General features: G+C 42.0%; 1 protein-coding gene across 8 annotated transcripts in view; it reads left to right on the top strand.

The window, feature by feature from the left end:
• ENOX2 (ecto-NOX disulfide-thiol exchanger 2) overlaps nt 1-14,388 on the top strand; it is a 50,624-nt gene that overhangs the window by 10,897 nt on the left and 25,339 nt on the right. For 4 of the 8 annotated variants that reach the window (XM_083797281.1, XM_083797280.1, XM_083797276.1 and 1 more), the window contains exons 2-5: nt 1,300-1,443; nt 3,656-3,790; nt 8,946-9,101; nt 13,834-14,040. In XM_083797281.1, coding sequence (XP_083653407.1) covers nt 1,311-1,443; nt 3,656-3,790; nt 8,946-9,101; nt 13,834-14,040 — 631 coding nt within the window. In that variant the 5' untranslated portion in view covers nt 1,300-1,310. Of the gene's footprint in view, nt 1-30; nt 1,444-3,655; nt 3,791-8,945; nt 9,102-13,833; nt 14,041-14,388 lie in introns of those variants that run through there. The other 4 variants (XM_083797282.1, XM_083797277.1, XM_083797279.1 and 1 more) reach the window with 3 other exon arrangements.

Here is a 14,388-nt window from a genome sequence, read left to right as displayed (position 1 = left end):
GCCAGTGAGCGTTTGCTTTCTTTCTGGCAGCTTTTGTTCTGCTCGATCGTATTACTCTTCCCTAACTGTTGCTCCTTCTTCACGTGTAACATGGTAAACATAGCATTGGGTATTTCTTGTGAAACCCAGACTCAGCACTGAAATAACTTGTCCTGCATGGAAACGGGGATATTTGTGAGTGAGGAAAAACTCAAAACTTTCACGAAGCACAACAAACATGATGTTGAGTGATCAGCGAAGTAATTTTTAAGTAGGGTTCAGACTATTTGTTTCTTGGTATTGCAGAATGTACTTTATGGCTAGAGAATATTTAAGAAGTTACCCTATTTTTAACACCTTATTCTGGTCTTTATGGGTCTGTACGGGCCTTGACATCTCCTTCAATTGGGAACCATCCTGGAAAGCATGGGTAGTGTCCTCCAAAGATCATGGCGTAACTCAGCTTGTAAGGTGGATGATGGGCAGCTCAGTCTAAAGCTGACATCGTGTGCTGTCAGAGGTTGTGTTTACAGTAAATTTTGTGTGTGGATCTAAGCCTGCCACAGTTCCGTACTATTGTGCTGTGTCAACCACATCTTAAAAGAGCTATACAGCTTTTGCTCGGTACCGTCTCACTGCAAAGTAGAAGAGGAGGCATAGGTTCTCCTGATTGAGCTTTTAGGGTGGAGTGGAGGTTAGAGCAAGGGAAAGAGATGGGAGCTTCCTGTGGCACAGAAGCAGGCGAGGAGGTCTCAGTTGTTCATACCATCTTAACTGTTCTGGTTTTATATCTTCTAAATCTTTTTATATCTTTGACCCATATTAAATTAAATAAGCCTACCTACACTTATTCTTGAGTAAACCAAAATCATCAGTAGATCTTCTCTATCAATAACAAACTCTGAGCAATGTGACTAAAGGCACTCCGGCATTCCGAGAGCCGTGACTCTGCCAGCACCTCTTGCAGCATGTGTCCGTGTGTGCCCAGCACACAGGCAGGCCAGCCATGGCTTCTGAGTTTCCAAACTGGGAAATGCTAGACAATGCCAGGGAGACGCACCTCTGGTTTATAGCATAACACGCTTGATTTTTGTGAGTCTAGAGAGGAGTGTTGGGATTAATGTTTATGAGTAATAATTCAAAGTGATATCAGTGTAACATTAAGATCAGGCATACTTGTGAGGATAAACAGCAGGCACAATTCCTCAAGGGGCCTGAAGGGTACCAGCTGGACCTGGGACTGGGCATTTCTTTTATTACTGTCATCCTGAAGCATCACAAACCATTATAACTGTATCTGAGTGCATTTTTGTCTTTCAGGCTTAAACCATATGTCCTTTGATCCTGCCAGCAACAGCAAATCTCTGCAGTTCAGCAGCACAAGTGGTGCACGGGTGTTGGAAAGCCCAACTGAGAATGGAAATGATCCGGGCAAGAAGAGGAAGAGAACAAACGTTCCTCCAGGTGAGCTATGTAGCAGCTCAGTATTTGACAATGGGCAAGACACCTGCTTAAGTGCAGACCAAAACCAGCTGCTGTGCTAAGATGTCAGTGCAGAAATTGCTCTGCACTGGATAGATGGAAATAAAGTTGTGGTCTGGTACTGTTTGCAGTCAGACCAGTGTTTGTGTTTCCATTCTTACATGGCTTTGAATCAATCATCTTTAGTATTTCTGTGTAAAAATGAAAGCAGTTTTGTATTTTTCAAAACCATTGTGGAATCACTATACCTGTCCCAATAGATGTTTTTTTCTAATTCAACAATATCTCAGTATTAAAATCATGACTATAATGAAAAGTAGTAACTTAGAAGGTAGAACAGTCTGAATGAATGGAGACATTCATGGTTAAGATAACTTAATAAAACCAAACTTGTTGAAGCTATTATTGTCTAACACTTTTCCTTGTCTGTTTTGCCCTAAGATATCTCTTTTCAGCCAAAGTAGGGCTCCTTTTCCTTTTCTGAGTTATTAAAGAAGATAGCTTTCTCATCTTCTTGGAGACATTTTCTCCAATTGTAGAACAAGACATAGTGTTAACTTCAGTTTTGCAGTGCATAGTGTGATGTGTTATAAAATCATTACCTGCCTCTACTACCAAGAAGCTATGAACATCAGGAGTTCTTTGGAGGTGTGAAAGCCTGAGTGTTTTGCTTGGGAGTTCAGTTAACATATTGATGGCATGTGAGTGTCTCTCACTCCAAACGTACCTTGCAGTTGCACACCTCTCCCAGGTGTGTTACGTGCAGCAAGTGTGAGACCTCTCTAGCGTGACAGAAAGAGAACTGGAGGGAATTTGCTTTTTCCCTCTGGAAAGGATGTGGTGGCTTCCACTTTTGTGCTATCAAATATATCTCATGTGAAGTGAGACTTCAGTCAATTTGCAAGTACAGGTAATGTAGATGTAGCCAGTAGGACTGTCCCCTGTCTGAAAGCAGTCTTAAAGGAGTGGTTCAAGTGGGTAGCGTCAGGAATTTTTGTTCTTTTCATTATTTCTCTGGACTTTTTGCCTGTAATTAAAGAAGGACTTCTGGGTGATGTGAAGATTGGAGGCCCTCTTGGACATAGCGATCACGAATTAATAGAGTTTTCGATTCTTGGAAAAGTAAGGAGGAGGCTTAGCAGAGCTGCCACCTTGGACTTCCAGGGGGCAGACTTTGGCCTCTTTAGGAGACTGGTTGGCAGAGGCCTTTCTTCTTGCAGATAACTAGTGACAGGACTAGAGGGAATGGCCTCAAGTTGCACTGGGGGAGGTTTAGGTTGGAAATGAGGAGCCATTTCTTCTCAGAAAGAGCAGTCAGGCATTGGAACGGGTTGCCCAAGGAGGTGGTGGAGTCACTTTATTGGATGTGGAGGGAAACATAGTGACAAGACATGAGGCAAAGGCTGAGGTACTTATTGCCTTCTTTGCCTCAGCCTTTAGCAGCAAGACCAGTTGTTCTCTGGGTACTCAGCCCCCTGAGCTGGTAGATAGGGATGGGGAGCAGAATAAAGTCCTCATAATCCATGAGGAAATGGTTAGTGAACTACTACAATAAACTTTTCTGTGCAAACAGAAAGAAAAGCATTTTGTCTTGGTAGTGGTACATGGAAGTAATCAGCTAAAGGCATGGTTGACCCAACTAAATCATTGAACATTTGAGTACTTAACATGAAGCCAGGTATTTGTATAATGGTAATGGTTCCACCTGGCTCCCCAGATAACTCTGCTAGATGTTGAGTAAATAACAATGGAACTGCTGCGGCCAGAAACACTGTTCTCTGCTTCATTTCTCCTTTTAGAAGGGAAGAAATGTCTTCAAATGGGAGTGGAAATATTCTCTGCTTGAGCAGACTGGCAATCTCCAATTTCAGTGTAATTATGGCAGTTTATGCCTGCTGAACATTTGTCCCTTCTTCATAAATTCTTATCTTTAATCAGTGTTCCTTCAAGGTCCCTTAGAGCTGTGTATTGTAACATACAAAACATAATTTACATGCTTTTGGAAGTCAGTTCTTCCATAGACTTGCTTCCTTGAAATGTCATCTACTTGATTTTTTTTTCAGTTGGCCCTTTTCTATATGTTAGGGTCAAATCTGTTTTTGTATGCTGATACCTTAGAGCCTTCTTGAGTAACATATGTCCAGCAGAAAACTGAAGATATGCACTGAGCTCTTCATTACCTTTTTTCTCTCAGCAGATAGTGGCAGAAATCTAAGCCTAGACTCCATTCCGATGGGTTTGCCAATGTCAGACCCAACTGCCTGGGCCACTGCGATGAACAATCTAGGGATGGCTCCCATGGGAATGACAGGACAGCCCCTCCTGCCTGGTATGTGAGTTATCCAGACTGTGTCCACCTTTTCTTTCAAACAAGTCTTTGGGAAGAACCTATTTCACTTTAGTTAGATTAATGTGTTTTTTATGCAGTAGGCATTTAATGCATTTCAAACACAGCGTATAATGTCTACAAGTGATTTATTTAAAGGTCAGTGTTTTAAAACTGATTTCACAAGAAATGAGAATACATATTTATTGATGCAGACAGTGGCTGCTGGGGGTTGGTTACCTCAATAACTCTGCAGTGGACTAGCAAGAGGAGCATCTTGCACTGAGACATGTCTACAGAGCTCAGGAAACCAATGACGTCAAATAACACATTCTAAGATGAACTGAAACTGTGCTTAGACTGAAGGGGGGAGGAGAATGAAGAAGAGAGCAACAAAGCATTAAAATGGATATGGTAGAAATTAATGGAGGATTCTGCTCAAGAAATGGCCACTTTGTTCATGGATGAGTCAACCTATCCAGTTTGTTAAAGAGCTTCTGTCATAACAGACCTGCGCTGTACCTGTGGTGTTTTTACTCGGGTAGGCAGCCAAGCTCCACCTAAGCTGCTCTCTTGCTCCCCCTCCTCAAAGAGAAAGTAAGAAAAAAATATGATGGAAAGGGCTCAAGTGTTGAGATAAGGATGGGGAGATCGCTCAACAATTACCGTGATAGGCAAAACAGACTCAGCGTAGGGTAGACTTTTCTGTCCCCTGGGCATAGTTTCACATTTGCCTTTGCTGTAAGAGATGCTTTCATGTCTTTTTCTCCTGCTCACGTACATGTGCCAAGTGAAAATCAGTAGAAGTCTGTACTGGGAGCGTATACAAGTTTGAGGCCAGTTTCCCATTCCCTGATGTAAGAATGGGGAAGGCTTTTGGTCTTCTGAGTAGTGTTCATCCTGATCCTTTTGAGAGTAGACTTTGGGATCAGGAGTTCTGCAGCCAACACAAATGACTGAGAATGTTTTAGAAGGAGCATGATGTTTTTTCTGATCTGATTGCAAGAGCAGAATGCCCTGGTGAATGTGGATTAGTTCTCACACACAATGATATTTTGAGGTTTAGACCAGTCATGTTTGTAGTATCTACATAAAAATAAAAAAAGAGAGACAGTGGAAGCTTGAAATGCTGTGGACCATCTTTGCTTAAAGCCAGGTGAGATTAAAGTTTCAGGTCACAGTAAAAAAAAAAAAATGGCTAAAAATGCTTAAGAACTTACTAGCTTAATACTGTTTCTACAGATGAAGTAAAGCATGTAGTTGTGAGATGCTTTGACAGGATTGCAGTATCTAAAATGAATACATAGCATCTTTCATGCCATCCAGGTAAAGCCAGTTTTGTATTGAAAGGTTATCAGTTTTCACCAAACAAAACTGCACCTGCCAGGCCTGTTTCTGAACTTGTTAGAGTCCTTGAAGACTTTTTTCCTCCTTTTTTTTTTATTTTCCTTACAAATGGAGCCTGACTCTTCTGATTTTGCTTCTTAAGCCTCTCAGATGCTGGTCTGTAGCCACAGGCTGAGCTTCTTAACAGGAAAAGCAGACCTCTAGGCAAGACGGCAAGTTGTCCAGCATTTGAATATTGCTGGTTGAGCAATAAACAGTGGGGGTCACCACAAATCCAAAGACCACAGGTTCCGTTTCCCTCTGTATATACACTTTCTACCTTTCTTTACAATGTGGTTGTTCACTACCCTGCCAGTTCTTTTGCTTCTGATAATTGTATTAATTCACACTTTTTAGGAAGCTGTAAGTGTCTAGCTTAATCAGAGAAACACCCATCCTAGATTTCTTCTCCTTCCAATTCCTCAAGCTCCTCCACTACTGTGTTCCTCCATTAAGGATTTTCTCTGATTGGCATCTATGTCCATTACTGTCAACTGACCTTGAAGGAATAACAAATTACCAAGAGAATAGGAGACCGCGTGCTCTCATTGGTGTGAAGATTTACAGAATATGAAGAAAATTAATTTAGAGGCTTACAAAAGCGGTAGCAGTGAATTCACTTGTCTGTTCTGGACATGTGGCAGACAGCCCAGAGTAGGGCTGGGAGGAGGAGCCACCATCCTTGCCAAGGATGGTGAGCAGGTGGCTGAAACACACCATATTTTGCACCTTTTGCTGCCAGCTAGTGTGATTTCCCTGCAATAGCATTGTGAACCTTGCTTCCCAAAGATGGAAGACTTGGCTGTCATCAGTTCTGATGTTTAACGATACTTATGCTCTATTCCTGTTTTTTTTTTTTTTTTCCCTGCTGTGTCCATTTTCTGCTGGCCAGCAGTGAAATACTCCTGATCTCATAGGTGTACCTATGCCAAACTGTGCAGAGATGACAAGCAGGACCTTTAGATTCTAACACATGGGCATTTCAGCAGTCTGCATTTTCCAGCAGATCACTACTGCTCCCTGTCCCCCATCCTCCCTACTGTCTCAGCAGTGTGAGCTTTGGCCGTTCCTCCTCCTTCCAGATGCTTTTTATGGGCAGCAGTGGGCAAGGGCCAGATTCTCCCTGCTGATGTTACGGAGTACAGCTCCAAGAAAATAATGAGTTTCTTTGCCATTTCAACAACGATTTCTGTAGGATGATACCAAGGCTGTGTTTATCATAGCACAAGCTGTGGAGAAACGATGAGTTGTGGGTGTGCGCCAAAGTGGCATGGTTTCATCTGCACTTCTTAGAGGGGTACCTCGGGGCCTGCTCCGTTACCTGCAGCGTGGACAGGGTGTGGTTGGGATAGACAGGCAGTATTTGTGAGAATGGTTCAAAACTTCACAGCTGGGATTGAGTTTACTGGCACAGATGTCCTTCCCTCCTTTTTGGCAACAAGCATCTCATTGTAAACCTTTGAAATCTGAAAGAAGTACTGGTAAGTTGAAGGTTAGGACGTTGGTTTTGGCAAGTGTTCTTTCAGCCCTTTGGGAAAGGGACTGTAACTGTGCTCGTTGTATTTCAGTTTGCTTTCAGTGGTGATGTCATTGTTTCAGGTTGTATCAAGATGCTACTTGCTCAGGACTAAGCCCTTTTTTCTCCTGCTATCTCACATCTTCAAGTGAGTGTTACCACTAAAGGTCACAGCCATTCACAAGGTGACCTTCATCTTGAACTTCAATTTACCAGTACATGAATTTAAACCCCAGGGATCTGGGGTGGGGCAGCCTCTTTGCATTTTCTCTTTGCTGCTGCAAGCCTGTGAGCCAAACCCCAGCTCAAAGAACACTTGCATGGAGGATTGCAGTAGAAGAAGCAAATCCTACCCCACGATAGCAGACGTACAGGTATATCATTGATCATACAGCCCCAGCCTAACCCTAGATCTGAAAGTCATACCTTGCAATCTGTTTCCTCTGTAAACTAACAACCAGTGTATGTTTCTGGGGAGTTGTGTGGCACCAGCATATGTGCTGATCCTTTTTTTAAGACAAGTGAAAGTACTGTTTAAAATAGCTGAAAACAGTGCTGTCTGCTTGGTCTTTTCAGCAGCATAATTTCTGAAATCTACATGGAAGTTTAAATATTAAAATTCTGTAACTTTAATGTCACACATTGCAAGCCAGGTATCACAGACTGGATATCTCAGCGTTAAGTGATTGTGAATAAACTAGTATATCTCAAAAGGATAAAATTCACATCTATCTTTAAATCGATTTTTTCCACAACTGGCTTCAGGGAAGTTTATTTTCCTTTCTCTGAAAAGTCTGTTTCATGGCAGAGGATTTGCTTCATGGCAGAGGATTTGTGTTTGTACTATGACGCTGTTCATGTGTGGTGTGAAATAGCGAACAAAACAATATACATAAAACTGTGTAGAAATGTAGCCCCAGATAAAATATTTTAAAATACAAAGGAAAATAAAATTCAGCTACCAAACTCAGACATCCAATTTGTACGCTAAAAGCTGTCTTGCATCCAGATTATTGTTCATCCAAAGTAGGAGCTTTTTCTAAGTAGAAGAGAAGAGTACAAAACTGCTTGCCTGCTTAAGGGATATGAATAGAACCTGAAATGATGCCAGCTTAGGATCAAAGGAAAGTGCTGCCTTGCACCACTCAGTTCTGCCTATTTGTAATTTTCATCTGTGCCTTACAAAATAAATCTTATCTGCCTACATCTGAAAAAAAGCAGCCAGATTCAGAGGTTCCATAGTGCTCAGGATAGCATACTCAGTGGTAGTGTTTTGTGGTATTTTGGGGATTGCCTAGATCCTCGGAATTTCTTCTGCTACAGAGAGAGGAATGGTGGTAGACAGTAGAGAAGATGATGTGCACCTGCAAGAGGAAATTGTTCCTGAGATCTCAACCTGATAGTACCAGCTGGCCCTGGTGGTGTCGGTTGTCCATACAGTTTAGCTGCTGACATTCTCAAACTCATGAGCTTTCTTTCTAAGGAATTTATGTATATGGTTTCTATTTTGGTTGCATGCAAGTATTGCTTCCGCAGTGTTCACAGCTTCAGAACAGATAAAATACCTCTCATTTGATAATTCTCCTTAGCTTTAGTTAGCATTGGAGGTTAAATGCAAGAGCAAAGTCAGAATAAAATGCTACTTATTCAGATATAGTCAGAATACTAAATAAAGCCTAGAAACAAGTTAAGCAGGGTAAGATGTGTGTTGCCATTGCAGGTTACACTTAATGGTAAAGTATTTCCTTAAATGCTCCTGTTTATTTTATCCAGATTTCTTCCGGCATATTCTTAGCTGCTGAAATTCGTACACTTGTCTAGTATGCAAGGTGGTGCCCTTAACACCATGTCACAAGCTGTCTGCCCTGCTTAGCTACCTCACAAAATTGAGCTGGGTTTGCTTTTACACTGTTGCCATACATCATGGATTTTTTTTTTATATGGGCAATATAATACTTACTGGGAAAGGTTTTGATGCTAGATAAGAGATGGTATCTACAGAGTAGAAAGGGAAGTAGTTTATTTGAACTGAGGAAGTCTATTTGGCTGAGGCAATTGACATAGTTTTTTAAAAGTTTTTCTAAGGGTATAAATGTAAAGTTTTCTGGTGAATTCTGATTTCTGGAATCCCTCTGTGTTGTTGTTTATTCAGCTAATTTTCACTGATGCATGTGGGTGGAGTACTTAATTTGCTGTCTGAATGAACAATTACTGTATAAGTCCAAAACTGATTCCCTTATTCTCTTCCCCATTTAGATTTTGATCCTGCTCTTGGGATGATGACTGGAATCCCTCCAATCAACCCCATGATGCCAGGCTTGGGGATAGTCCCTCCTCCCATTCCTCCAGATATGCCTGCTGTGAAGGAGATCATTCACTGCAAAAGCTGCACTCTCTTCCCACCTAACCCACGTAAGTGTCTATTTATGTTTTGTCTTCTTTCTGTCTGTATATGAATGTGTGTGTATGTGTATAAAAATATGTATATAAAAATGTGTATATGAGAGAAGAGCCATTGCACTGCCTGGACATAGCTGCTGTGGGGTGAGTCACCATGCTCAAAAGCATGATGCTGAAAAACAGGTGACAGAGCTGTAGGAAAAATCTGCTTTTGTCATTGAGTGTTTGTAATCTCAATAAATAGTGTTTTCAGTTCAGTTAGATTAATAAGGATTGGGAAAGAAAATATTTCAGTCCCTGGAACTGGAAACTCTGCAGATGAATAGTGGTGGGACATAAGTGCCAGCTGCAATGTTAATACCTCTTGTATTCTGGGGAAAGTGTTGCTTGGCCTTATCCCATGATTGCAACCCCATATGCCTCTGGGGGAGCATTGCTGTTGCATCATTTTTTCTGCCACATGCTGGTGCGTGTGCAGTAGTGTGAAGACGTGCTCGTGACCTCTGTCACCCGATCCTGAAAAGTCTAAGTAATAGGTGATTTCAGATCTCAGTGATTTTTGTCTCAGGGAATTAAAGGAATGTTTCCTCATTTTTTAGGGCATTTTTTAGGTTTCAGAAAAAAAGTCATAAATGCTAATGCTGTGGTTGTTTTGTTTTTGCTATGTAGTGGCTGATTCAGAAAACAAAGCATGTTTGACAAATAATGTTCAGTGTGGACTGTATGCTGCAGCAGAAACTCAAGAGCAGCCTTAACAAAAACTGCAGTTTCGCAGCTGTGTTCCACATGAGCGTGGTGGGAGCCTGGGATAGTGAGCTGTAGCTGGTGTTCTGCAGGAATCTGCCTTCTAATGCCCAGTAGACCTTCTTAAATCCCCGTAATGCTTACCATCTGGGCTCCACTGGCTATCTTCCTCATCAGAAAAAATGAGGAGCAGACTTCCCTTTTTTCCCCTGAGATTTATTACAGGGCCATCACCATTGTGGATTCCATCTGGAAAACTTGAAATTGTTCTTGAACCTCACTGAACATCTAATGACAGCTTTCAACACTTCTTAATGGAGGCTACTGTGTTGGCATGTAGTATAACGGGTATATTAGATTCCTCTTCCTATTAGTGTTGCTCCTGAGGAAGGAGCTTTCCTACCTGACTTCTTTCTGTGGTTCTTATTCTGTAGTGGGAATCAAAGAATATTCCTGCTGGGAACATGTCATTCTTGTTTTCTGAGTTACAACCTAAATTACATAGATAATTACATAAACATCACTTTTATAGGTAGTATGGATCTGTGTGTGCTGGTGTAGCTCGAGGGGTAAGTGTGAAGCGTGTGCAGCTGCAGTACAGAGTTTAGTTTAGTTTTGCCAAATGATGCTGTGAAGCTAGTTCCTGGTCTGGTAATTAGTAGTAAACTGTTGTGGCCATGAGAGTCTGTTAGACCTTTTAAGACTGCTAAGTCCAGCAGCCAGCAAGGTGGTAACCTGGAGCTTGTCAGTATTTTGCCAAATATCACTGTGAGACCTGTTGCTGCTCTGGGGAGAGTGGGCTTACGTTCTTTGTCAGAAAGCAACCTCAGACTATGTCTTTATGTAAAAATAAAATGTATCTTTTTGAGTGTTCTGGTGGCTTCTTTTTCTGGGGTCTAGGCTGCAATCTTTATATGTTCAGACGTTTTTCCTCTGCTAAAGCTAGTTATCACATGAGGGAGGATATTATAAGGGAGCAGACCACTTTCTTCAAGCTTCTGTAAGTAATGTTTCTTGTGTTTGGCTTGCATTCCTACTTGTAGGCTTTATAATGCTTCCTTTTGTTGCATATATAATGAAAAACATGAACTATGCAAGCTGCTCTCAGAGTGCATAATGTACATCTTGCCGTAAGTTTTGTATTGGGTCTACATCACATCTAAGCAACGCTGCCAAGGTTGTTACAGATTTAGGAGGGACCTTCTCAATACTGGATACTTCTGTTATACATGGAGCAAAGTTTGGTATGTTCCACGGAAGTGCACAGCACACTTGTATACCTAGGAGACTGGGAGGACAAGGCTGTACGTACAAAGGGCACATTGGACAAATGTTCCTCAACACCTTAACTGTATCAATTAAACCTGTGATCAGCTCTGCCTCCCCGCTGGAAAGAACATGAACTCCATGGGGCTGTTTTATTCTCCTTCGATCTTTTTGACTGGTGCTGGGGCCTTGGTCACTCCTTGTTACATGACTGTCTGTGATACAGTAAATGTTTGACTTGGAAAATCAGAAATATGTGACCTAATGTGATTAATATTGTCCACAGAGCAGTGTTGAGCTGTGGCACTGCAGTGCTGTATTATTGCTCTGAGCAGACCAGTAGCAGTGGGAGGCTGTTGGCAGTTGAGCAAGGACGTAGTTCTTGGCCAAACCAAGATTTAGTAATGCATCTCACGTTTGCAGGAGCCTGTACATGCTGTCAGCAAAGCTCACGTCAAGATGTAACAGTTGCTTTTGAATCCTCCTTACTTGTAGCCAGCTTAGCAGGAGCAGAGGTTGCAGATCTACCACAGCATTATCAGTGGGATGCGGGCTTGTGCTGCTTCATTTATCACTTCACTAAACTGACTCTGATTTGAACAGCGGAAGGTGCTATTGCAGAGAGAGAGAGGGCAGGTCTTAGAAGTCTTAGTTTTCTCTTTGAAGAAAATAGGAAAAATACTGAACACTCAGTAGTGTAGCCATTTTGATGTGCTTGTCATGAGACTATATTTCCCATCACAAGATACTTATTTGCAAGACTTGTGAAATGAGTTAACAGCTTTTAATGGCCTGTTTGTCACCCTGTGGTTGGAATGGGGCACCTCCACTTGGTTCACATTACTGGGGTTGACAGGAGCTGCACATAATCACGTTCCCTTTGTCTGCTTTCTGCAGTGGGTACCAAGATATGGCAGAGCCTGGCATGAGCCCTTATGTTAATGCAAGCAACTTGGCAGCAAGCACTCCCCCAGTCTTCCTGAGATTACTGTATGCTAGGTAGGCAGGGCTTTGCTTGCCTTGTTTTCAGAGAAGAAGGTGCCAGATCCCGTGAGCTGTACTTACTGCCAGACAAACAGAGTGAGAAGCACACCCAGTAAAGCATCAACAATAAATTTTCAAGTAGAAAAATAAACAAAAGTTATGAACAGGGAAAGATAGAAGTATGAAGTGCAATCTCAGGCATACTTCTCCCCTGAGCCTGTGTAGCTCAGCCACAGTGTTGGGGCCCTGCAGAAGTCTCTGGGGCTGTTTCAGGTAGGAGAGCCTTGAAATTCTCGATTGGAAAAAGAGGAACTTACCTAATCTTTTCAGAAACAGTGATGTTCCCTGGAAATATGACACTTTAATTACGCGGAGAAGATGCAGGAGATTTTTTTTTTAGCTGCATGTCACTATATAATTCACAAGAAGGTGCCACCAGATGGCACCCAAATCTGATGGGCTCCCAGGAGTGAGAGTCTGTGATGTTCCCGTGCCCAGCATTTTAAGTAAAACTCTGGTAATGCCTCGTCTTGTGATATATCAATTAGTATACCATTCCCCCAAAACAAAGAACCAAAAAAAAAAAAGAAAAATAACATCCAACTGTCCTGGAAACAGCTTTTTATTTTTAATTAACTGTTTATAAGCCAGTTCAAAAATTTTGAACGCTATGTCAGAATGAAGATGCACTGCAAGTCTTCCCACCCTCTGAACGTGTAACAGTGTAATGCATCTCTTTGTGCTGGCAAACAAGTAACGCTCACACTCAGTGTTGTGCCCTTTAAGTCCCAGCTCATGGCCCTGATACCCCACCATCAGAACAGCCAGGTGATAATGTGCTCACTTGGGCAATGGCTGAAATCACAGAATCATGGATTGTTCAGCAGCTTTGTGCCGTTTGTACATGTCCTACCATTGGCAATGGGGAAGAAGAGGAAGTAATGAGTTCTTCAGGAAGTAATGCGGAAAGGCAGCAATGTTCAAGGATCATCCCACTGTGGAAGGATGAAAAGCTGACAGCTCCCTCACTGTCTGGGAAGTGCCTGTCCATAAGAGACCACACCAGGGTAATTAAGCACAACACTACTTATCTTACCTGTCCCTTAGCACACCGGCCACAGTCCAGTACCATATGCATTATTCAAACAACAAATCATTGAATGTTGTTCAAGGTCCTGGTCTTGCATCTCCGCATCCAGTGAAAGATACCTAAATAAAAATAATATTTGGATTTGGGGATCACAATGTGGGCATATGAAGGTTGTTTCAAAACAATCCACAGCACTTTGCAAGGCTTTCCCTGACTGCAGAAATCCTGCCAGCACACTGTCAGGGCACAGACTTTACAGACTGCAGTATAGCTTTAGAATCCTCTGTATATGTTTTCTACTTATTCTGTATGTTTGGACAGTCCTTGAAGCTGTGCTTGTGTAACACCTCCTGTGATAACTTTTTGAGGTCCTAGCTGCTGCTCAAGTTTTATGATAGGAAACAATGAGCCTTAGGCAAAGCGTTTGGAGAGCTTCACACTCCTGAGGTCGTTTGTTTGGAAACAGGGTGGTAAATGTGTTTGTTCTTGTGGAGCACCTCAGCAATGCTTGTACAACTCTTTGTTAATCAAGTCAAATACAATATTGCTAATCATACATTTGAAGGAATCCAGGAACCCTGTTAGGGCACATGGGCAAATGAATAGAAAGTGTTCTGACAAACCTAACCTGGCCTCTTTTCTTTCTGTTGCTGTTTTCAGATCTGCCCCCTCCAGCAACAAGAGAGAGGCCCCCAGGCTGTAAGACCGTGTTTGTTGGAGGACTGCCAGAAAATGGGACCGAGCAGATCATTATGGAGGTGTTTGAACAGTGTGGAGAAGTCATAGCTATTCGGAAGAGTAAGAAGAATTTCTGTCATATCCGCTTTGCTGAGGAATTCATGGTGGACAAGGCACTTTATCTTTCTGGTAGGTGTATTTCTGTCTGTTATGGCAGCTTAAAGTTGTAATGATGTCTTTATAATTACAATGAAAGGCTTTGTTTGTTGCCATTGGAAGATTAGTCTGATGTTGTGTCAGTTCATGTCTTTTTGTGCTATTACTGCAATTCTGCTTAAATATCTGAAAACTGTGCCTGATAGGAAAGATAGCAATGCTTTGTTACCTTCGGTGCTCTGCAAAATATTGGGATGAGGTACAATCAGAGTCCATCCCCATCTTACATGGGTAAATGTCCAGTAAATTCTATAGAGGAAGCTGAATGTTCCTTTAAAAGTTTGCAGTAGCTCTCATTTACCTGTGAATTCATAGACTCAC

The sequence above is a fragment of the Anser anser genome, assembly GCF_964211835.1.
Source record: "Anser anser genome assembly, chromosome: 13".
NCBI classification, from domain to species: domain Eukaryota; kingdom Metazoa; phylum Chordata; class Aves; order Anseriformes; family Anatidae; genus Anser; species Anser anser.
The sequence above is the reverse complement of the archived record's forward strand: the minus strand, read 5'-3'. Positions and strand labels throughout refer to the sequence as shown.